The sequence below is a fragment of the Oenanthe melanoleuca genome, chromosome 1A, assembly GCF_029582105.1.
Source record: "Oenanthe melanoleuca isolate GR-GAL-2019-014 chromosome 1A, OMel1.0, whole genome shotgun sequence".
Lineage (NCBI taxonomy): Eukaryota > Metazoa > Chordata > Aves > Passeriformes > Muscicapidae > Oenanthe > Oenanthe melanoleuca.
Genome location: NC_079334.1, coordinates 32477707 through 32504111, shown reverse-complemented (window position 1 = coordinate 32504111; position 26405 = coordinate 32477707). Strand labels below are relative to the sequence as shown.

The following is a 26405-nucleotide window of genomic DNA, read 5'->3' as shown; positions in this document are numbered from 1 at the left end:
ACAGCCTCAGTCTGTGTGCTCTTGTTACCTGGGAGAAGAGACCAACCCCACCTGGCTACAGCCTCCCTTCAGGGAGATGTAGAGAGTGATAGGATCTCTCCTGAGCCTTTTCTCCAGGCTAAACATCCTCAGCTCCTTCAGCTGCTCACTGGACTGGTGTTCCACACTCTCCACCAGCCTTGTTGCCCTCCTCTGGACATGTTCCAGCCTCTCAACATCCTTCCTAAACTGAGGAGCCCAGCGTGGGATGCAGCACTCAAGGTGCATCCTCAGTAGTGCTGAGAACCAGGGAAGAATCACTGCCCTGGTCCTGCTGGCCTCACTATTTCAGATTCAGGCCAGGATGCCATTGGCTTCTTGGCCACCTGGGCACACTGCTGGCTTGTGTTCAGCTGCTGTTAATCAGTACCCCCAGGTCTCTTTCTGCCTGGCTGGTGTCCAGCCACACTGGCCTCAGTGCTGCATGGGGTTGTTATGGCCAAAGTACAGAACACAGCACTTGGTCTTGTTGAACCTCTTATTGTTGGATTCAGCCCATGGATCCAGCCTGTCTGGGGCCTTCTGCAGAGCCCTCCTACCCTGCAGCAGCCCCCAGCTTGGTATTGTCTGGGAATTTCCTAATGCTAGACTCATTCTGCTCATCGTGATCATCAGTAAAGATGTTAAACTGGGCCCAAAGCTGGTCTGTGGGGGATGCCATCAGGGACCATCCACCAGCTGGATGCAGCACTGTTCACCACCACTCCTTGGACCCAGCCATCCAGGCAGTTCTTAACCCAGTAAAGGGTGCACTTGTCCAAGCCATGAGCTGCCAGAGTATGGCGTGGGAGATGGTGTCAAAGGCTTTGCTGAAGTCCAAATAGACAACATCCACAGCCTTCCTCTCATCCACCAGGTGGGCCACCTCATCATAAAAGGAGATCAGGTTGGTCAGTCAGGACCTGACCCTCCTAAATCTATTCTGACTGGGTCTGATCCCCCGGATATCTCCTTGAATGTGATCACACTCGATGATACATCAAAGCCATCCACTGAGTCAATCTGGAACTCATGTTCCCAACCACATGAAAAAGAGGTTCAATTACTACCCTAAAATAATTTCTGTGTCTACTACTAATATAAAAGTATGGCAAAGAAAAGCAGTTTCCATAACAACGCAAAAGAAATTTTTTTCTTTGCTTTATCAAAACCATATATTAATAGTTTTTTTATTTGCTCAGAAAATTAGATGCTAGTAATAATTTTCTCCACACAGTATTTATTTTTATAATAGAATCCTAAGAAAACAATAAAACACACTGCAAATAGCATGCATGGAAGAGATCATCAGAAGTGACTGTATGACAGAGTCAACATAGTCTTTATCAATATAGTTGTATTGACAAAGGTTGACTCAGCATTGGGCAGCTTATGTTCCTGGACTTCTTCAGAGAAATACAGTCTCCCAGAACCTGATCTGGGACTGACAAATATTGGCTCTTATTCTGAAATCCTGTCTATCAGGTCCTGCCATCAGAGAAATCAAGCCTACGTCAGTGCTTTCTTTTCCATCTGTCAATCTGAAGCAAAATTCCCTATTGTCGCAATGTACTTGGTTTGCATCGTGATTACAGAGTGCCTGGGTACCTCCTGGATAAAATGAAACTGAAAGATGACCTGTGAGAGTGAATCTGATGCTTTCCATCCCTTTGGATGTACAGCCTGAGGACATGAGGACCTATTCCAAAACAACTTCCCTGTAGACGACAGACACGTGATCCTCCTCTTTTGCTCTACAGATTGATTTTACCCTGCCACACTACACACTAATGAAGACATAAGCACAAGAATCCAGATCAAGTACCTTCCCTTACTCCTTGAGTAGGCTCATATCAGAATATCCCTACAAATAACCTGCAGATAACCCTCAACACATTTTCAGAGCTACTGACATCTCGCTGCCCTTTACAAAGCTTTGCTCAGTGCCAAAACTGTCGAGGCTGATGGTGAGGAAAAAGTCATTCTTCACACTGTGCCACCATGATGCATGCAGAATACTTAATTAAAAATATAAATAAAACTTAATTTATACTTTGTTAGACCCATCAGTAGGAGTAACACACTTCATAGGAATAAGTACTCTTAGTCATGCAGAACTGTAGAATTCCTCCTAGTGTAAAAATAACACAGAACACTTAAGTTTCCATGAATCATTAGTTCTAATTCTTCCAGTGAAAATACTGAATCCATATTCTTCTCATTAGTTTACATCTTTGAATGAATCACAATTCAACTGAATTATGCCAGCTGTCACTTTAAAATAATCCTAGTCTCATAGTCTTCCATAAATGTTCTGCTAAGCATAACTGCCAGTTGAATATTGAACCAGACAGGAACAAATGAGGCAAAATAAAATCTATTTACTAAAATCACTACTAAGAAATTTAGAATTAAAAATATTGTGACGTATATGAACACTATTGCATTTAAAATGAAAATACAACCTATAAAGGTAGAATTATTTACTTTAATGTTTCTATCACAGTAATTTCCCAAAAAAATGACATATCTATAGGCATAGTTCCTCATAATTTCCTCAATAAAACTTTTATTCAAATCTCAAAATATTTAAAGCCATTAAAACCACTTAAAAACTTTGTTGCTTCCTTTGATTACAAGATAGTTCAACATGCCATGTATTTTGCATTTTCTGCCTTCACTTGCTTTCTTTCCTTGCTTTAAGACACATGTAAATAAAAGAAGAAATTTTCAGGTAGATCACCCACCTTTCAACATCATCAGCTGATACTGTTGATAGTGAATAGATTATGAGTATCAGGCAGGCAACAGATCCTCTCACCTTACAAATTTCTAAACAATGTATAAAAAAGACCTTGAGGAAAAAGTGCTTTATACAAAATAAAATTAATACTGTTCTAGGATGGTAGTGTCCCCTATTTGGTCCAATGAGTAGCAAATCAAGAAGGTGATCTAGATCTGAGACAACTACTAGGAATATCTTTGAAATGTACAATGAAATCAGCTAATTACTTACACACTCCTCTCCTCTCAGACAGGGATGAGAAAGTTTCATCAGTGCTGCACAGCAGGATTGGTAATATTCATCAAGGGGGAAACCTTGCCATTTCTTACAGATTATCATCACAATTTATACAGGATGTTGAGAATGTTCCTCCACAGAGAAATAGTCTGTGCTCTCTCAGAACAGGCTATACCTATACTGTTCCAGTTTTCCCTAAAAAGAAAGCATATTATCTGAAACACTATACAGCTTGTATTCAGTTGGACCAACTAATATCAAACCAACACACATTAATGTGTAATAACCCTTAGTATCCTTACTAGTCTGGAAAGCACCAGTACATTTCTTTATTTTCCACCTAAATTATGGTAAAATAATACAACACTGAGAGCTCTTCTGAAACTGAAGCAGAAACATGCTGTCTAGCTATGATTCAGAAACTGTACCATGATCCTATTTCTGGAATAGGAGGAAAGCACTCCCACTGCTATTCCTCCCACTGGCCCCCTGCTTTTATTGGTCACATCCACTCGGCTGCAAAAGAAAGAGCAGCTCTGGTTTAGCTCCACTGGTTCAGGAAGAAAAAGAAAAGGTACTTTCTGACTTTATCTCGTTACATTGCAAAGCAGAAGTGGCCACACTCTATATGACAGGAATTCCACATAGGAAAGTTGCATCGACTGCTTGGTTACTGTTTAGTTTCAACAAATAAAATATTAGTATTATATAGGAAAAAAATGTTTTTATGACAAGCAAAAGCAAAATCTATGTTAATATTTAGTTAAGACAAAGACTTTAAGTTCTATTTTTCTATTTTGTTGTATCTATGCATTTAAAGATCCTGTATTCTTCACTTACTCTAATTAGTGTATATTGTGAGTAAGCAACATAATTAACAAAGTCTCTACAAGTGAAAAATACTATAGACAGTTCTGTGCTCAATTACTTTCTTAATTATTTGTGAGCTTTTGAAAATGTGTATGTGTATGTGCATACAGTAGTTTTGACTTGTGGCTTTTGGCAAGAAGGATTAATTTTCCTGATTTCTACTACCAAATTCATGTTAATGAGGTTTATCTTAGAACCATAATGGTTCAAAGCTTTTCCTTAAGCAACCTGTGTTTCTTCCCAGAGGATGCAAATGTTACCTACAGATCAAACCAGTCAGTTAATATTCAGGAAAGTCACCCTTCCCAGTTCACTGCATGCAGAGCAGATTCATAAAAACTATCAGACCCTTTTATTGACTGGCTGGAAAAACAAACTTTGGAAAATATGGGGCCATGCAGCACTACTGATTTTTAAGCAGGAAGAGGGTAAATGGTGGGGCAGCCCCACAGCTGGGGCACCTCTCAGCCCAATTCCAGCTAAAACTCAGAAGCTAACCAGAAAACAAGTACTTTTCAGAGTGGTCTGTGTGCCATAGGTGTGAATTCTGGTTGAAACACTGTCAGAGTGTGGCCACTCTGATGGCCACAAATTACAATTCTCTGGCCCAACAGAATTATGCAGAAAGAAAAGCTTCTGTGCAAATAAAATTATTTCTCTAGATACCAAGGCACATTAAATACTTCCCAGTAACACAGTTTTAACACATTTTAGCTGAACACTTCGACAATGTTCTTAATTTCCTGTCAGACTGAATAATTCTGTTCCATTTTTGGAGTCCAAGTGTCACATTCTCACCAACTTAGTAAAACGATTAAACTTATTAATTGTCAGTATAGCTAAACTGATTAACAAATGCTCACATTCTAGAAACAATTCTTCCAAATTAAAATTATTGTAAGTTTATTTGCCAAACATGTTTTAATGCATAAAATTTTCAAATATTTCTCCTTCAAAACTGTATAGCTGTGTACAGAGAAATTAATATTTTTATTACTGTTACATTACCAGGACTGTATTTGAGCAGAAAAGCTCTAAATTTGTTCTCACCAAACAGAAAACAAAAATACATAACACAGAATAATAAAATAATAGTAAATAACACTAGTTTATAATGTGAGACCAACATTATTGCCATTTTTAATTTATTTCTGAATAAAACAGTCTGTAAGCATATTTCTCACACTACTCCTCTGAAATTCCTAAATTCCAAAATTATATAAAACCCAGTTATACAGTTATAAATATTTTCAAGGTATTTGCAATGCAAATCACTTTATTATTGTCTCCTGCCTTTGACACGTCCCATATTTCTTGAAGGCACTTTTTTTTTGGCTACACAGTAAAGCACTGGTCCAGCACTACTATTTTCTGCCACTGTTAACCTGTCAGAAGTCTTTAAAAACTACTGCACTGTCAGCCTTTCAGCCACTGTTATTTATATTCACTAACACAGGTTTCAAATGTGCACCACAACTTCTGCCACAGCAGCCCAGTTACTCAGGGGACTCCTGCTACAGCTGGCCTTGCAGTGATGCTCACCTTCATTCCTGCTGCAAGGAACCAATTGGCCTCAAACTGCAGCTTTCACAAAATTCATCACCTAAAATTTCTACATGATGTTTCTGAAAAAAGGTGACCATGCCAGTGCCATAAATAACAGGAAAATCTTTATTTAAGCAAAACTAAGGGAGAAATCTCACTCCTGGAGCTGCCCACATGCTCAGCCAGATGAAGCTCAAGGTAAAATCAGATTTCACAGTTCTCCCATGGACGAGGTGACACAGTTCTGAAAGTATATACAATTTTTTTGTCTCACTTCTCCATGTTACACATGGCATATTTTCTACTTGTGCAATTAATTCTGCATAGAGTAGGAACAGTCACCTAATTTTACAAGAATTTTTCTGTTGTATGAGTGGTGAGATACAAGGTGACTAATAACCCATCTCCATCACCTGGAATATACTTTTTTTTCATAGCCCTAGATTATTTCTCCAAAGAAACTTAAAAGCTGTTTTCTTTGACACTAAATTATATTGCACTGAAATATGTGGAGCAACAAAAGACTTGAAAAGTTATGGCCTACTAAACAAGCCTAGCATGGCATACCTACTAACTTTATGCTAATAAGTACAATTACAAATTCTAACAAGATACTTTCTTTTACAGAAGTGGTTTCTTTTGTTTCATTTACTATTTTCATACAAGATACATGGAAGAAAACATAAAACAGTATAAAAAAGAAGTTCTGGGTATGTATACAGATAATTTAAATTGCTAATACAGATATTAATAGGATAACTAATGAGTACATCTAGAATTTATTTTAGAATCTGGGGGGTTTTCCACAGACCTCAAAGCACATTGTGTACCAAAAGGCAACATTTTTACTTGCATTCTGTTAATTCTCTGTCTCTTAGTAACTTTTAGTTGCTAAGAAGTAACAGCCAGCAGAAATCAGTATCATGATGATAGATATGTTTTATGTATAGAAATGTTTCCCAGTTTCCCAGTAACCCAGTTTCACACCTTTGATCAGAAAAGCACTTTTACAGTACTTCATAGTATATTTACAATTTAATGTCACATGAATATTTTCAGATTTCTCTGCAGGTTTTGTAAGAAGGTAATTTTATTTCTTTATGGACCTTCTGATCATCAGATAACTTTTAAAAATTGCTTTTATCTTCAGAAAAGACCAGCCCTCACTTTGCTACTTCTTAGCAAAAAGGAGTACACTTCAGTTGTCTTAGAAGTGCATGCATAAAACACAAATCTCATCTGACTATAAAATAAGCTAGTATTTAGTCCAAGTCTTTAAAAGTTTGTGGTTAACATTCATGGAAACTGTTACTACATCGTGGTGATTTCAGAGCTAGAGATTCAGCTGGAACCATGCATGTACTGCAGCAATTTGAAGATATTTCTTCTCTCTCTACTGCACATGCCTAGTTCCTAAATTGGAACCTTACTGGCAACTCCTTTTACTTTCCATTTAGGTCTGTGCTTAGCTCTGGGCTTTAGATGTGTGCTTAGCTTAATCACTGAAATCTGTAAGAGCTAGAAATACTGTTCAATGATACTGAAAGAGAAAAGTAGTGCTTTTGAACTCGAATTCTGTTGAAATAAACATCATGTACAATGGGAAGATACTTTGAATGTACAGAAGTTGTGCATGTTAGTTTTCACATGTGTTACTGTATTACAACCAATTTAGGAAGACAAAAGACATTTATTGGATATAACAAAGACTAGCATAAAGTTAAGTTGCTTTTAAATGACCAAAGCAACAGTAAACTACTTTACACCTTCAAGCAAAATCTGAAATTTTGAAATTAAACCCCTTTGTGCTATAATTTCATAAAAAGAGGAGCAACCCTCAAGGCCTCAGTAAAAAGAGATTGAATAAAAATATTTTTTCAGGGAATTAATGTTTCCAATTTCACAAACAGTAATCAAGTTAAGATTATCTCCTTTCTAATCCAAACTTTTCCACCTGTATCATTATTATATGCAAATAACCATTAAATACAGCAAAATACATGACCAAGAGAGAGCAAGGCAGTGTTACTACCTATTTACAATGTTAATGAAAGATGCTCACTGTAGGACTCCTGGGAAACAAATTTACCCACCTCAAATAGCAAAAATACTTTCTTTTTATCAAGTTTGATGAATGCAAAAATAAAGAAAATCACTGCTTCCTGTTATATAGCTGCAGAAGTCTCTCAAGCTTGGCACACAAAAATTGAGATGAAACAGCGATATTGAAATACAAAGCACTAAATTTTGGTACTGCCCTGGTTATTATAAAGTTAAACCTTGTTCATAACAGCATTACAACTCCTTCCTTTCTGAAAATACATAACTTCTTTATATTAGCTCCTCTCACATATATATATATTTATATTTTAATTGCTTTAATATAGTCTAAGGATCAAAGCTTAAGCTTCTTCGAATTATAGCAGGTAGGTCAGGAAATACACTGTACCAAACCATGTTTTTTGTATTTTTTAACATCTGCAGAGTTTCAGGACAAATCTTCTGGGCAGAACCACAGTACTTGGAACATCATAGCTTCTAGATAGTCACAGACATTGATGTAATTAGAGAATCTTCAGACAGTCTGTCAAACCCTAACTCTGATTATCCCTAGCCCAAGTGCTCGACTAGATGCATCCCTGTATGGCCAGTCTGATTCCTTGGCCACTAGAATCCAACTTGGTCTTATTTTCTGAGAACATCAGTGAAATGCTGATAATAAAGTTACAACTTGCACACCTGCTTTTTGCTGCTTTCGGTACTATTTCCATTGCTGAAATAATTATTATGTTGGGTTATTGAATCAATGCACAATTAACTCAACTGTTTAATCATTACATCAATGTACAATTAAATCAGTAGCTCATTGCCCTCCATCAATTTGTGTTCAGGCCCTCACCTCACAATTTTTGTATTTGTTCAGTTTTGAACATACAAGACATCACTTTTGCTAAGATTATTTTCACATTTTTAGGTTGAATTCCAATGTACATATTTCAAATTAAGAACCATTAACCCATCCCAAAACTTTGAAAGCTATTTCAACAAAAGATATTCTCTCTCTCAAAGAGCTTCAAGGTAGCATATAGAAACAATAAAATAGGAAGGAAAGCAAAAGGTGAAAGTACTCTAAACCAGATTGAAATAAGTAACAAGAATCCTATGAAGTCGTTCCCATAAATTATTACATTTGTAAGCAAAGACTGAAGTAACTCAAGAGGGAAAGAGAAGGTAGCACAAACATGGTGGTCAAAAGCTAGGAGACAAAGAACAATGAAGCCAAGGCAAGAACTGGGAAGTTGCTTCACATTACTTTATATTGCATATATATAAACAAATAAATAGGGAACAGATTGACAAAGGACATCACAGGACAATACAGGCTCTCGTTGGTTGGTTTGTTTTTTGTTGTTTTTATAAATTTTATTTTATTTTATTTTTCAGGGATTATTTTTGAACGGACAACACCGAGCTGTTCTAGAACACCAACACACACTGTACAGAATTAACAGCTTTACATTCCAAAGTCACTTAACCATACATTTTTCATTAAAGTGTCCAGGATGCAACAGGAAATCTAGTTCTACTTTCCTTTTATTTAGTAACCCCTTAGCTAAAAAATCTGCAGGAGAAATCATTTTGAAAAGAGAATTTTTTGTATGTGGGATAATATCTATAGTAATAGGATTGCTGGTAGCAATAATACATATTGTCAAAAATATATATACTTTAGCACTTACTTTCATAAAGTATCAGAAAATAAGATAGTCCGTTTGGTATCACAACCAAGCATTCTAATTTTTGTGACTTTTTTCAGAAAGAACACCTGATGTCACGAACTGTGTTTAAGAGCATAGCTACAGGAGGCTGTACAGGAGGCTGTACAGAATATTTAGATGACAGTGTGTGAAAAAAGTAGTTATGCTGTAGAGGAACAGGCCTGGGGCACTCATGTCTCTGAATCACTGCCAGGATCAGCAGATCATCACTGTTAGGAGAATGCCATTCTTTCTGCACAGCCCTTAACTATTATTTGACACCACTGTAAGAAGGGCAAGGCAGTACAATTAAAAACAATGGATGTAAAAGGAGACAAGTATGCAATGCAATTATTGGACCTAAAGAATGCTGTACCTGGATTTGCAATAGAAGTTTGCCATTCATTTTATTATCAACTCTTACAACCATATTTCCTTCAGATTGCTTGTTCTGGTTGTATACACAGGGTTTATTACATTGTAAAGAATCTCTCCACAGTAGCATAAGTAACGAAAAAGACAAACCTGCTAGGCAAGCAGGAGCAAAAAAGGATATTTAAATACTAACTGTATCAGAGGCTGTGCTGAAAAAGCTGTTGCCACTTTAAGTTAGTGGAGTGTTTGATTTGCCTTGCAGGGCCAAAATGCTCTAAGGACCATCTGGGGCAGGGGTGTGTGTGAGGGTTTTTTTATTCTTCTTTAATCTTAATGTAGGAGTACATAGTTTTTCAGAGCCAAGGTACTGAAGATTACTTATAATGAAATGCTACTTGAAGATGGTTGTAATTATATTGGTTTGCAATTAAGATACAGAGCATATAATACATTTTATCTTTAGCTAAGCACAGAGGCTTATTTACCTGGATGAGGCAAAACTTGGCTTAAAACTGAGAACCTTAATAATTCTACAAATAGATTATGCTATCAATTGCACATGTATTACTATTCACAGGAATCAAATTAAGCATCAGCTAGCATTAAATTACATTCAGCATTAATATTAAAAAATCCAGAGAGCTGTAATATACAAAGTTTTTAAAATATATTTGTATAACATGAGTTTGGAATTTCTGGTAATTTCAACAGAGTGCTTATCTGAACTAAACAGAAAAACAGTGTGGGTCCATGTAAGGAACTATAAATCTAATTAATTGCAAGATGATACTATCATTGGAAAACACAAACAATAGCAAAATCAAAATGAATGTAATTTTGTGTTAGTATAAGAGTAATTACATGCTGATTTTTTAAAGCAGCAAACTTACTGTGATGATATTGATTTCTTGCATTTTTTCTCCTACCTATACAAAACTAATGAATACATAAGCTTCTTAACATACTAGCTGCTCTTACTCAAAGTTTACCTATTGTTTAAAATCCTTTCAGTTTTATTAAAGTTCACTTACCTGAAAAGTATAAAACCGGGTCCCATTAGGAGGATGCACTTTAGGAGAGGCAGAGACAGTGTTCATATCCGAGAATATCATTTCTGGTCACACACAATACAATCCACAGAGAGCTACAGATGCAGAGCAGAGTGCTAAGCTCGGAGACAAATCCTTTTATACATTTAGGGAGGCAATTGGACAAAATTCCCTCTGCCCCATCCGTTCAGATGGACAGTGCTTTCAATTCCTCACTCCCGTGTCTGTGAGCTAAACTGTAAGGTCATTGCTCCCTGACCTCGAGCTCAGCCAGTCCGTTGCAATATGCACGATGAATAAAAATTAGAAATGCCAAAGAAAAGAGAGCCAGAATCTACAGTACATGGAGCCTGTGCAGAATCTGGCAATGCTCTGGACCTGCCCATCTGTTCTCAGTGATAATCACCTCCCTCCACCACAGCCTTGCAAAGTGATTATGCTAAGCATCCCAGTTAACCAATAAAACACAGTTTCATTTCGAGCAAGCATGCACAGTGAAAAACAGAGGACCTCTTCTGACTAACCTGAAGCATGCCTCGTGTTCAGTTTATAGCGGTATTTGATAACAACCACAGTTTTATCATTTCAGTTGCTGACAGCTATGTTAGCACATACTACTTGCTTTAAATAACACAAAGGTGGCTTTTTTGTCATTCTGACTGTCTTGTCTAGAAAAGAAAAAGAAAATGTGTATTCCCCTCCAAATCAGTATTTTTTACATTTCTTAATTTTTGCTACTACTACTGGGGAGAAATGAATATTTGTGAGACTGTTTACAGAGCTATAGTCAGTTTATATATAATGCACATTATTATAAGCTTCTCTTTTGTCATTTTTTTCTAATTATTTTTTCTCATCTTCAGTCTGAATCTGTCTTGAAGAAAGGTTTGCCTAACATTGCTATGTATAAGGTTGGAATTTTATTTTATTCTGAGCCTTACTGTGCTTAGCAAAACTACAGACCTACAGCTTAATTCCTTACCTATACACAAGATGTTTTAAAGAAGTTATTTTTTAAAGTTGATAATACTTGTGAACACCTGCACCAAACATTCAAAAATCATTCATCACATCTTTTCTTCAAACACAGATCATTTGAACTACATGAAGACGATAAAGAAAGTAATACTCAAAGAACTTGACACCTTCCAGCAACCAAAAATAAGTGCTCAATTTACAAAAATTGAAAAGTAGTGTTACAGAAAAGGGTAAAATTGTAAAGTGGTTCCAAAACTAGCTTTGTATATTCTGTCAAACACCTTGCATTTTATTCACAAGGTTTAAAAGAGAAAAAAAAACACTTAAGAAAATGGTACTTTCAAAAGGAACTTGTCAAAATTCTAAAAGCCTGCTGAGTTGCCAGACTGCCTATGTTTTTTATTCTGTTTTATCTTAATGCTTTTAGCAATAGGAGATAATGCAGCTTTGAAAGTAAAATGACTATGAAAGGAGTTGGAAAAGATGCAGAGATGTTTAAATGTGTATTTAAATGTGTATGTCAGAGTGGTGCATAATGCAATAATATTTTGTAAGCCAAAGAGAAAAAAATCTTCTCAGATCCTATTCATAGCTATCAAATTTTTATAATTACCATGATATGGCTTCTATAACATTTACAGAATCAAAGCAAAACTACTGTCTGGAACATTTTCTTAAGACCTAGATTTGAGATTACAGTGTGTTCTCCCCTCTTTGATTTCTCTTCCAGAAGATCTAGATGCTTGTATTAGCAAAGAGGCCCCTCAACTGGTCAAATGAAAGATATCAGTTTGTTTATAATCTGAGTAGAGGACCTTTTATTATGAGCTGATACTTTCTCCTTTATAATATGCCTACCAAACACGTGCTATTTCTCCACAGTGCAACGAATAAAGTTTATTTTATGGACTTTTAAAATGGTTTGGCCTGGAAAAAGAAGGAAACTTACATCAGAGTTTCCTCAACAAATGCATAATTTGAAGAATTCATGTGCAAAATCCCATGTACCTTCCTCTGATAGACAAGTACTTTCATTACTCAGTAACTGTACCTATGAGCTTGAACTTCTCTCGCTTCAACTTTCTTAACTTTTAATCCTTGTTTCTACCAGGGATATAAAAACCACATTTTTTCTATATTTTCTATTTTTTCTATATTTTCTCATAGTGGCATGTGCTAAATTTTAAGGTCGTTAGTTCACAGTTAAAGCCAACAGCTCTAGTCACAGTAATGCCTTTCATGATCATAACTACTGCTGTATTTAGACTTGCTGGTGCCCTATTTGTTCCTCCTTTAGCTATAGCCTTCCACTGGGAGCTCTTACTGGGATCACTGGGTTGCCTATTACTTGAAAAATGCTTTTCAAAATACTATTCCTGGTCTTTTATCTGTTGTTTTGGCTTTCTTACCTAGGTGAAGAAATGTGCAGTTAAAAAACCTACCATCAATGCCACCACAAAAAAAAAAGCAACAGCCCCCCCATACCTGCATTTCAGTTCCAACAAACATATCTCCCTATCTAGTCAGTATAAATCTGGAGAGAAGGCATAGCATTTTAACTGTTGTTCCAACCCTCCATCCACTAACTTCCACCTAGTCAGGAAAGGTAATGACTGTGAATTTTCTTCTATCTCACTGCAATACAGGCAACATCATAATCTTGTAGGATCCTCATGGAAACAGAATGTCATTTGGGTGTAATACTCAAAATAGATTGAAAATATTTGTTTAACAGCAGTTTTTTTTCTGAAAAAGATGAAACTAGCTTCCTGTCAGGAAGTGGTTAGAGCACAGGTAAATTCAGTAAAGCATGAACTGATGCATGGCAGAATGAGTGTTCATAATTACAGAAAGGCTCACATTTCAGAAAAGCCATCAGCCCCAGAGCTGGAATTCAGCAACCTCCTTGGAACAAGGAGCTGGAACCAGGTCTGCCATGTCTAATTGAATGCAGCAAGGACTAAGAGTGTCAAGCAACACAAACTGAAGAAAGCAGAAAATAGAATTGAAGGAAACTGAAGAGACCCAACAGAACAAACACAGAAACAAACAAACAAAAAAAAAAAAAAAAATCCAAAGACCATGAGTACAGCTCAGTGGTAGAAGTACTTACAGTGGATGATATCCCCATTCAAATATTTGCTCCCATGAATTTTCCAACTAATGATTTAATTGTTCCATTAACTGAGACTTGTAGTGGAGGAAAAAAAATCTCCAACATGAAAAGAAAAAGTTCTACATGTTTAAAGGTATAAAATATGGCAATTCTTCTGAGATGACTGTAGTTCCAGTTTCTTTTGAATGTATAAGTTATCAAGCTCTGAATCTGTATCATATGAGTTATGTTGAGCTTTACGTTTTAATTAGACACTACTCTCCAAAATTTCCAGTGTGATTATTACATTTTTAAGTGTGATTTTTTATACATACCCTACAGTTCTTGATAGTAGGTACAAACCCCAAGATATGTTATATATATCAGAGATACACATATATTAAAAAACCCAGTAAGTTACACATCAAAAAGGAAGGCATGTACATAAATATATATATCAGATGATTATGTAAACTACTTTGAAAATTCAGAGACACTAATACAAACCCTTCCATTTCTGACTGCAGAGACAAGATGCACTTTTTAAAACTGACAAACACACAGCTTTTTAATTTGCTAGTGCTTCTGATATATAGTTTCTCTTCAGAATATGTAGTGCAATATAAAGCAGATGTTTTGAGTTAAGATTTAAATCACCAGCTCTTATTCAATTAGGTGAGCAATTATCCAGAAACAAGGACTTTGTATCACATATTATTCTCATTTCTGTCTCTATCAGGGAAAACCATGTTAAAGAAACATGTCTTCCTCCAGGAGCAGTGCGTGTGATTTTCAAAACACTAGAGAGCTTTCACATTAAACCACTAGACCTTATCAATTCTAATTCACAGACTCAGAGAAACCTACTAATCTTCCAATATTGACATCAGTCTACTTGAATTGATGTTTCCTTATTATCTTCTGTTGTAGACATCAAAATAGAGAGTGTATCATATGATATGTTACTCATCTGGCTTAAAATATCCTGATTTTTCTTTAAACTGAAAAATGTTAATGCTTAAAGAGTTCTGTTTTCCAGCTATTAATGGCTGGAAACGATAAACCTTTACTATGGTTCAGAAAAAATGATATTCAATTGCATATCAAATTTTAATGACAACCGTAATGAAGTCTAATTGGTTTTTTATCCAAATTTATTTACAATTCCTTTCAGCTTATTTAATGAAGTTCTATGCCAAAAATATTTATTTGTTTCCTCCATCAACAAAGCAATACAAAACCAAAATCTGATGAATATACCTTAAAGAATGTATAAAACTCACACATATGAAGTTTCAGAAACGACCATTTCCAGCTGGTATAGCTCCCAGAAAGCAAAGTGGGAAAACCAAAGACAATGAAACATAGAACAGTTCTTGCTCCCTTTCAGACTTCTAGTACAAACAGAAAATCCTTATAGAATTTAAAACTGGTAGAAATAGATCAGCTTATCTTATCAATAAGTAAAGCTTGTTTTTCATCTTGTCTCAGTAATTAAGAGCAAATTATCAACATTTCTATCACTGGTCTTTGTTGGTTTTGAGTATGCAAATACCCACTTGTACCAGGAAGCATCTCACAAAAAAAAAAGTGCTGGTACCAAGACAGTATTAACTTAAGAGCTCTGCTTTATCTCTGAACATAAGGATTTGTGCAACCCTTGATGACAAGCACACTGCAGAACAGAGTATCCTCTGTTAGAAGTAAAAACTATATGTCAGAAATACTAAAGGAAAAAATGTGTCCCAACAGGTCTATTCTGCATGATGCCTTCCCTTTCAAGAATGAGAACAATGACAAAACTTTCACAGGAAGTGCAAATATGAAGACAACTAATTTTTAAAGTAATCTTGCATATGCTAAAATATTTTCCCAAGTATTGCATTTACTTTAAAAAAAACAGAGTCAACATCAACTTCAAACTCTTAAAACCTTTTTTCTTTTAAATGGCCAACTTGAGAATTCATTTAACTAACAGTAAATCTCTCTATGCTATGAAAGGTCAATGAAATTAAAATAAGCAAGATTATGAATACAGTTGCTCATTCAGAATAGATTTTGTATAACCTTCCAAGTCCATAATCAACAATTATGGAAGGCAACTATAATGGCACTAAGTCCAAAAGATACTGTTTGATTGATTGTGCAGGAGCAAAATTTCCCTTTTTTTAATACTCTGGACAAGGAATTTTTTACCACAGCTAGGGTTCTTGTGCAGCACTGCCTGAAAGTATTCTGGTCATCACATGTGTAAGAATTGATTCGCCCATTCTGAAGACTTAATGAGTAAATAGTTCTATATCTGACTCCTTCTCCACATGGTTCAACAAAGCCAGGATGGAATACCCAAAGCACCACTCCATTTTTCTTGAAACAATTCAAGTTCCCAGCATTGGATGTGTGCTTCCTCTGAATAACTTGACCATCATTAAATCAAGATTGTACACAGAGGTTTATTAGGTAATTGAAATTAACCTCATATAAACACTGGTTATATGGATTTTTATGTGTTAATGACAGTCAGTGACTGAGTGAATCTAAAAAAGAAGCTGAATGAAAACTTAATGCTTGTATATAGAGAAGCATACTGGACTTTAAGGATAATATAAGAGATGAAGGAGGAGAGGATGGCAGAGTTGTGAGAAAGTCTAGTGAACCAAACCATAAAAAATTGAGAGATTTATTTCTGTAAGTTGATTCATACCTGATTTGAAAAGATATTTACTTTCCTCCATGCCTCTTGGGTTTCAACTGCCAAAAGCACAGATACTCAGCTATATTTGCTATATATAATTGTCCTCTGAGATTTACTTTTGATGCCAGGACTGCATTTCTGCTTTCTGACCTACAGAATTCATGAAAAAGTCTAGATGGTCCTTGGAATTAAGGATAATTTTTTATTTAAAATCACAGAAGTGACTGCCTTTATGAACATTTTTAACATTTTGGTCAAATCTAACATTAACTCTTGATGACTCAAGACCAAAACCTCCAAAGTAATGCAATCCCAGATAGTAGAAAAGAAATACTGCAAACAGTCAGCTTGTTATTTTACTGTATGTCATATCACATAGGTGTCAGTTTTGTTATTTATGCCTTAAGTTAATTATATTGCAACATACACACATATACACAGCAGTATCACAGCACTTGGCAAAATACAAATAGTTTCTTATCAGGAAACGTAGGATCTAAATCATGTACATTACTGCAAAGGCTCACAGTACATTAAGGATGACTGAAATTATGAAAGAGCATAAGATGATAATCATTGCCTATGCATCATCAGCAGCAGAGTGGCTTTTTCTTTTTAAGTGAACATTTACATTATGTGCCTCATCCTGAAGATAAAAATAGGATGAAAGCCTATGAGGGAAAAACAGAAGAAGATACAAGTTTGAGATAATGTGTTCAGGCACTATAACTTACTGTGGATAGATATCCTCTCAAACCTTCTTATCCTCCCTTTGAGAAGTACTTTTGCTTCCTAATGGTATTATTTTATTAATTTTAATTCTGATAATTTATTTATACTCAAATTGTTCTTCAATCTTTACATAGAGATGTATCCTGTTCTGGAAGTATAGAAACTGTTCAGAGAGTAAACCACTAATGAAAATGAGTAGCAGAATTTTATCTAGAGGATACAGGCTGTTGGGAAAGCTTGTGCCAAGACAATTGTCTTTGTCATTTATTTCTATTTCTGCTCTGTCTGGAAAGGATCTTTTGTCATAATTACCCATGTAAGTTGCTAAACTGGTCCATTGAGTAAGAACTTACAGAAATGAATCAAAAGCTAAAATTCATGACTGATTAGTCCCATATTTTGTATGGGAACTGGAAATACTCTCTTGGGTAAGGATTGTGGACATCAGTAGGCTTTTGGAGAAGGAAGTCTGTTTGTTAACTTTCTTGATTAAAATTTCATAATTTTTCTGTCAGTGAATATATTTCTGAATGAAATTAATACAAACTTAAAAAGTAAGAATAACCAGAATAAACACATAAAATTACATAATCAAGCCTATTTTTGCATTGCGAAAAAATTGAAATATTTCTGATGATTTAAAAAAATTCCCTTAAGTAGATTTACTCTGGTAAATCATCTGCCCTGAAGATATAAGAGCAAAAATCCTGAATGGGATAACATTCCTTGGAATTAGAATCTGCTGAAGGACAGTCATACTTCCAAAAGCAGTAACTAACTGAATTGTTTAATTAATGACATCTTTAATCTAATTTTCAGGGATGCTCAGTCTCTGAATAGTCTCTCTTAAGTCATTTTGAGCATTTAGGCCTCACTGTTGTACACTTTAGAAGCAAAGAACTTGGAGTGACTAAGTTTGAAAATGTCAGACCTGTTGCTCCAAATTTATTCACAAAACGTCGTGTTCTAAAGACAATGGAAAATTTTGTAGCTAGATACAAGCAATAAAACCTTTTATTGCCCTTTTTTTTTCTTTAAGTACATGCCACAAATCAATAATAACATAGTAGCTAGAAAAGACCTCACAACTGCTGTGGTGCACATCTCTTCATTGTCACACAGCCTTATAAGTGGTCATGGTAGAAAGGAGAGTCTCTTCTAAAAATCCTCTCTGTGCTTGTCCTTAACCACTTGACACCATTTTCCCTTCTAAAATTGCAGTGGCAATGTTTGTGCACTGATACTGTCTAAAATCATCTTTCCAGAAGAGAAGAGATACAGGATTATAAAACAAAACAGTCAATACCATCCTGAGGGCAAATGGCTGTTCCAGATCTTGACTCAGCACCCTTTCATTTCCCCTTACAAACTATTATAAAAATACAGAATGATCCAGCAACTGCATAGCTATATTCAGTAGAAGCTAAAGTTGTATTTTTCTGTGAAAAAAACCATGATGTACAAATACAGCTGAAAGATACTTTCCCAGTGCTAGAAAATGTGAATCCCTTTGAACTAAATAATTTTTGGTTTTTATCTTTTATTTAATTCACCACTGAGACTTGGGCAATCACAGAATATGCTATGCTGATTCATGATGGTTTAATGTGGGTTTTCTGTTACCCTATTTATCTTCCTGGAAATTCTAAAAGGAAAGTCAACAGACAATTGTAGAAAGCCACCACTTTTCCAATCTTCAGGCTTCAAAACTTGCTAAATCCCCAAAAAAGGACTTTCTAAGTCTTACTCTTCACAATAGTCACCTTTTTGTTTTATTAAATATGCTTTGGGGAAAAAAATAAGATAGTATTTCTAGGACATAGGAACAGTAAAAGTAATATCTAGTTCCTTTCTGCATTCAGTCAGGATGACTTCAATATTTATCATGCAAGTGACTAAGCAGCATTATTCACGATTCATCCTGCCATGCATCTAAAAAGTGCCATAAACATGCAAGCAGTGGAATGTTTATGTTCTTAACATTCTTATGGCTTAACCTGAATCTCAAGGTAGAAAACTGATATGAAGATGGGCTGATAATCAACAAATGGGTGTGCCAATATTAAATGAAGACAGAACTGCTATTGAAGACCACAGCCCAAAAACCTATACTTGGCCAGGAAAACAGCTACTTGACAAAAGCATAAAAATGTAGTGAAACCTAAATTAAACACTGATACTGACAGGGTACTGCTCTCATCTAACAAAACATTGTCTCCTCTATATGGGAGCAGATGACTATTGCCTGGTGTTCTGCAGCCACAGCTCATTTTTAAAATGCTGACAGCTTAGAGGTAAAACTAAAAAGTTTCCAGATCAAAAGAAGAAAATTATTCATGGACAGAGAATCTCAGGTGGAATGAGAGCAGGTGGAAAGCTGGGAATTATGTGGCTGCTATTGAGCAAGGACACACTGAAATCTCACCAAGGGAAGGTGGTTTTTGCATTTCTTTCTTTCATGGAAACAATGGCAGAAATGAACCTTGGCATCTTCTGTGGGCTTTATTTGGAGTGGAAGTGTCTGTGTCTCTTGTGTGTTACCACAGGCTCCCTGTACAGTCAATAAAGACAGGAGCTTTCAAGGGGCACTGTCTCTGACCTATTTTAGATGTCTATTTTAGTTTGAGATGAATCACATTACAGAGGTGGGAGGCAGTAAAGACAGAAATGCCTAAGCTCTAGATATCTGAAGTTAGGTGAAGTGATTCCTGCCCTGGGAGCCTGAACTGAATGTTAAACAAGTTATCAAAACATGACATGGAGATTTTATAATCAACGACAAAACCCCCACCACTGATTAAGTACACCTGAGGGAAAATTACTATCAGAAATACTTACTTCTATAATTATGTGAAACAAAATCAAAACCACACAAACCCCAAAAATGGCTTTTCCCACAAATTACGTGAAAAGCAACATCTGCAGCAACAAATTCACAGTCACATCCAGATTAAGTCTACTGCTGGAATCACAGGGAAGATTAACAGCCCAGACTAAGACACAAAAGACCATGGAGCATGACAAAATTAACTGCAAAATTATTTATGTTTTGTTAAAGGATATAGTGTGACACAAACAAGTTAAATCACATTTACAAGGTTAAATAATAAGTCCAGGCAGTTCCTAATTCTTAGTACTATATCTGTGCTTATTTCACCTTCACTACAGCATGAATATGTTTCTTATGAGGATTCAACAGATATTATAGACATTTATTACAATTCAAAGCTCAGATTTTTTTTAGAACTTCACAATTTCATGCAGAGGCTTTAAATTTTTATTAGTGTCAAGCACTGTTAATGTTAATTAGCATGTTCTTAAAGTGGCACAGAAAATCTTAAAAAAACTGCATACATTGAACTTAGAAGGTATACAAAATATATGCATCTGTGGTAAATGGAATAGTAAAACTGTAGTATTTGCCATGTGTAGAAAATTCTCCTAACATTAGTGCATTAGGAATTTTCTTTTGAAGAAAAAAAAAGGTACTAAAAAGAGCCAACTACAGGTTTAAGCTTCATTGTCTGTATAAAGGTTTAATCCTTTCCTTAGTCTGATGTAGGACATATTCTCATTAATATCTTACAGAAAAATGGCCATAGGAAAAATTACACATCATATTTCCTGTTCACCCACTGGTATCTCTTCTCTACAGAAAATAGATACATTTTTAATGTAGCTCCTGTAGAGAAGTTACATTTTACATAAATACATTCTGATTTCTTTCATTGTTAGCCAAACAATGCCAATCCTGGCAGCCTCTCTCCACTTAAAAATTCCTTCTTAGCCCTGATCATCCTCACTATCTGTGTCTACATCTTCAGATAGTAGCTTACCATGATGGAATATATCTTGTTCCTTCTCTGCACAGCCAGATGGAAATCAAAGGAAACATTTTATCTTACTCCTACTCCTGCCCATTTACCAAGACTCCAAACCTTCTAGCTGGCGCATGGCAAGCAGCTCTGGAATTGCAGCTAAGTGTGGTTGAACAACACTGCACCTCAGAATAAACAGGTGACATACAAACCAAGTTAGACCAGCACAAATACAATTCTACCTCAAAGTTTTCAGACACTGACCAAGAAAGGTATTTTATTAAATAGCAAAACGGTTTTCAATATTTGCACAGTTTAAGTGAAAGATTAAGATGACCATGGACGTGGTTTGACAGTGAAACAAGATAGAACAGTTGGGAAAATAAATCACAGATGAGTCAACAATTAAAATAAAACTTGTGATTTTATTTTTAAAAAAATTCTGATGACTCATTCACAATTATCTCCCCATAAACTTCCATTATGTACACTCCACATCTTAATATCTGAACAGATTAACTTGGTTTATGTGCAAATTAACCAAGATATTTTATTGCTTCATGTGTCTTTGAACTGTTCACATATTAAAATAACCAGTGTTCTCTTAATTTGCTTTACAAGAACCTTCAAAAATGCTTCCGAATTTCTGAAATTTTATTTTTGCAATTAATGCATCTGAAAGGTAATATTGTAAAAGGTTATTAGAGCACAAAATGCTAACTTTGCAATACTGAGTGCTATACTTAAATTTAAAAGGATGTGGTTCATCAAGTTCCATGGTTAAAAACATCCCTTTTTTCGGCGGGGTAAAAATTAGCTTTTATATTACCAGCAACTTAAAACACACACAAATCTCTTTCCTGGATACCCTTTCAAATAACTCCTTTTTCAGTTCACTTGTTTGTTGCTTCAGTTTAGACAAAGATCATCCTCCCATGCAATCCCACCCCAAACACTACTGTGTTTCACTATTACTGCCCATTTCTAGAGTTGCAATTAATGGAGCAAGAAAGAGGCAGGCATAATGTGTCAAAGCTAGAACAGGAGAGGTAACAGGGTTGGCATGGAGGCTGTGACATCATTAGAGGAAAATGGAAAGCTATATTTATAGGAGTAAACTAAATGTGCTTGGGAAAGTTCCCAATTGTTGTGGCCAACTGGCACAGTAGAGTACACAAATATGTTAGTCAACACTGAAGTGTCCAAAGAGCCTGCATGCAAACTGCTTATTGGGAATGGTCCCTGCAACAGTCCTGTTCCCACTCCATAATTAGTAATTGCCTGGAAAAAGTATAAATTAGAGTGAATGAAAAGTGTGCCAGAGTCTGGGCCAACAGATTACTGCTACAGATAATTCTGTTTGACCATCCAGGAACATTTCCCACTAGTATTTGATCTACTTGCACATAAACATGCTAAGCCTTTCCAGCAGGTTTAAAGTTATGAAACACAGTAAATTTTTTATGCATTTTTCAGTTTTGCTGTTGAAAATCATTTAGTGTTTTGGGAAATTAGAGATAGGATATAAATGATCAATACCAACCATTTCTAAAACTTCAGTCAAGATAAATCAGACTGGATGCAGCGTCATAGTTGCATTTATGGCTGAAGAATACATTATATTTGGTAAAATAATGCAGACTGGTACCATGGATAATGGTTACTTTTCATTTCACCCAGCTATCCCTAGCTGTTAATGCTGAAGGCCACTGCCTTTCATCCTTTTGCTGTTTGCCGGGGAGAAGAGGCCAATCCCCACCTGGCCACAACCCCCTTTCAGGTGATTGGAGAGACAGACACAGTCACTCCTGAGCCAGGCTAAACCACCCCAGCTCCCTCAGCCACTTCTTATAAGTCTTGTGCTCCAGACCCTTCACCAGCTATGTTGTCATTCTCTCAACACACTCAGCACCTCCATGTCATTCTTTTAGTGAGGGGCTCAAAACTGAACACAGAGTTCATGGTGCAGCCTCTCCAGTGTTGGGTACAGGGGGATGCACTACCCTGGTCCTGCTGGCCACACTATTGCTGATCCAGGCCAGGATGCCTTTGGCCATCCTGGCCACCTGGGCACACCCTGGCTCATGTTCAGCCACTGCCACCAGCATCCCCAGCTCCCTTTCCCCAACCACTCTGTCCCCAGCCTGTAGCACTGTCTGGGGTTGCTGTGACCCAAGGGCAGCACCCAGCATTTGTTGAAACTCATGCAACTGGCCTTGACCATGGCCTGTCCATGTTTTCCTTTTATTTTTATTAAAAAAATTTTAAAAAACTTTATTTTTATTAAAACTGTGGTGGGGCTGTGCTTCTTATCTTATGGAAATAAAAAGATGTATTTACACAGCACTTTTGCATTGGCTTGTTTTCTTGATTTGTCAGGTCAGGTCATCATGAAAAATTTCCAGATTAATGTATTACAAGACTTATTTCCTAAAACGTACCATAATGAACTACTCTGGATGATGACACTCTTTGTGACCGGGAACCTTTTCTCCTGAAAGAGTTTTAAAATGATGACATTCTGATATTCCTCTTTAAATAAGAAAGTACTGAATTTCTCAGGATTTGGCCTTATAAATGACTTAATCTTGCTAACACCCATACAGAAAAATCTGTATTTCTCTATACTGCCATTGCATCCCAGTGATTCAGCCTATTTCTTTGTGCAACTTGAGCTGAGTTGTTTTTTTTTTTTTTTGTTTACTTTTCATTATCTATCAATAATTCAGACTGACATTGGCAAATTGTGGCCAAAACTACTAATTTTACATCCAGTGTAATATTACATGACCAAAGAAGTTTTGTAATTCTTACTGGGAATTCTTGACAACTGCAAACCTTAGATGGTCTCAAGTGTTAAGAATGGAAATCATGTGTCAAGACCAGCTCTTGATTACCTGCTATCTTGATCAAAACTCACAAGTATAAAGTAGAGGCAGTATGGCATGCTCTAGAGAAGCACCCAACTGCTACAGACAGATTGCAGGATTTTTCTCCTTCTGCTCCCTTGGCACACCCCAGTATCCAGTTGTAATCAGTGGCAAATCAGAGTTCAAAAGGCAATCACCTTCAGGAAGTGTTCCTGATGTAATCACCAAAATACAGATCATATTCAATCTTGGGGACAGAAGTACTGCATAAAACTGTAGTGCCTCTACTTGAAAAAAATGAGGTTTTATAAATTTGATTTATTTTTTTCAGTCTGCTTGTTTCACAAATTATTTCACCCTTCAGCAATATGCAGCTACAAGCAGCTGACTCTAGAGAAGCAATTTTTAATTAAAACCTGTTTCTCCCCCTTTTTGTTTCACTTAATGATTGCCACAGGCTCTTTTCAATACATTCTGAGCATATTCACATCCTATCACCTTTCACAGAAAAGATGGGTGCTCAGCATCTGTGGTAAGTGGGAGGACATGGATATTTCTCTGGCAGCTGAGTTGTGCTAAGTGAAAAGTCTCCACTGATAAGTCTTTATTTTTTAATTAGTTCTTCATTAAAAGAATATGCTTCCAGTAGTGAATACAATTGCCCTAAAAATCTAGAAGTACAGAATGGAAATTACTCTGTCAGTTGTAAGAGCAAATAATTTTTGACAGAATGTTCATCATTCAACAATTTTCAGTGTTTCCTAGATCAAATCTTAAAGCTGTAATATTTATGTTTTCATAATTTACTTCATGATTGGTTAGGGATTCATTACCTAAGCTTGGGCTAGGATCATTGACTAAATTCAGAGCACTGAATGTTTTTGCTCATTCATTCTGTTAAGGAAAGAGTGATTAATTATAATGCTCATTAAATGCTCCTATCAAAACTGCACCAGACCTTTTCTATCAGAACAGTTAACATAAATGTTTCTGTTCTATGGATTTGGTAGGATATACAATAAATGTATTTTGGTTTAGGCATTGGTAAACATGGGATTTATCTTGTTTACTGGCTTGTCTCTCTTTATATTGGCTTCTTCAGGAATTGGACAAGCTAGTTTTATAGAAACTATTAAGAAAATGTGGCTTTCATTAAATTCTAATTGGCTGAGATCTGTAGATGTTTTGTTGTGAAGATGGCAGAACACAGGAGCTGTGTCTAAGGCTATTCAGACATGTTCCTATCTACAGAAAAGTTCAAAATGGTACAGCTCTGTGCAGCCTTTCTGCTGTATTGACTGTGGTGCATCAGCCCTGGAAACAACACAGAGAGAAGAAAATACTTTTACTCCTTTCCTCCAGCTAATACAGAAAACACCAGTAACCTACCCCCTGGAACAAAAACACACACTATGAACACTCCAACTTTGAAATGCATCCCCTAATACCTTACAATAAGCAACTTGGCTATTTCAAACAATATGAGTAAGTTTCAAAACTGTTATAAAGCAAAGGCTGGCAGAACAGAATATTTACTGCAGAGATAAGGGAAAAAATGGCTTAGATTGGAAGATAAGGAACTTTCCCCCTGAAACTAGGCTATGTAAATAAAAGGATGAGGTAACAACCGTGGACAGTTCACATGACTGCCACCAAAAAAGACTTAATCTACCATCCAAGTGAGGACTTAACCCTCTTGAATTGGGTTTTCTCTGTAATTCAGCATACGAGCATCTTAATGTATATGTAAGCGGTCAAAAGAATTGTCTGGCTCAATGAATAGTAAGAAGCTTTACATTTTTCTATTTCAGCTAATAAAAAGCCAGAGCTAGTCTTTTTCTATGCTGTCTAATGATCAGAGGGATCCTTCTGTGAGCAGAACATGAGCACAACAGCACTGTGCAAAATGAAAAAGGTTCCAGAATACTTTTTCCCTTCCTAGTGCTGAAAGGTTGCATAACTGGAAGAGACTTACAAATATTTAAACATTACTTTGTTCACTATGTCTTGCACTGGGTTTGTGTTAATAAAGACATTTTAAAAATCAGCCTTCTGTGATGATTATAAAGTACTACGAAAATAAAAGTTTCATCTTCAAAAAGATGAAGATGTTTCTTCAGGAAGAAAGACAGGAAAACGAAGCCAAAAAGAAGTAAATAGGAAAATACTTCAAAGGAATTCACCATATGTGAAGGATGTAGCATTCTCACTGAATTGGGCTGCTTTTAAAAAAAAAAACAATTATCCCCATATGACTTTCAATTGCAAATACAAAGAGCACAAGTGTGGTATCAAACTATTCATGCCAAAATAATTTGTGAATCATCCTACCAAAGGTCACATCAGAGTTGCATACTGGCTTTTAGATAGAGGCCTTAGAAAAATGCTATGGAAAGCTGCTGATATAAAAAAAGAAAAAAAATACCCGACCTCTATGGTTCAAGAAATTATTTTAAAATATTTATCAACTGACAGGTAACTTATCTCAGAAAGCACAGGTTCAGTTCCACACTAATCTCTGCCCAGTATCAAGGTACTCCACATAGAGTAAACAGGCATAGCATGCTGTTTATCTGAGCT

General features: G+C 36.0%; 1 protein-coding gene across 3 annotated transcripts in view; it reads right to left on the bottom strand.

Moving 5' to 3' along the window:
- Nucleotides 1-26405, bottom strand: part of PPFIA2 (PTPRF interacting protein alpha 2) — a 270133-nt gene that overhangs the window by 171112 nt on the left and 72616 nt on the right. Inside the window, exon 1 of one of the 3 annotated variants that reach the window (XM_056481943.1) lies at nucleotides 10620-11051. The exons of the other annotated variants lie outside the window; for them this stretch is intronic. Coding sequence (XP_056337918.1) covers nucleotides 10620-10700 — 81 coding nt within the window. The 5' untranslated portion in view covers nucleotides 10701-11051. Of the gene's footprint in view, nucleotides 1-10619; nucleotides 11052-26405 lie in introns of those variants that run through there. 3 annotated transcript variants of the gene reach the window in all.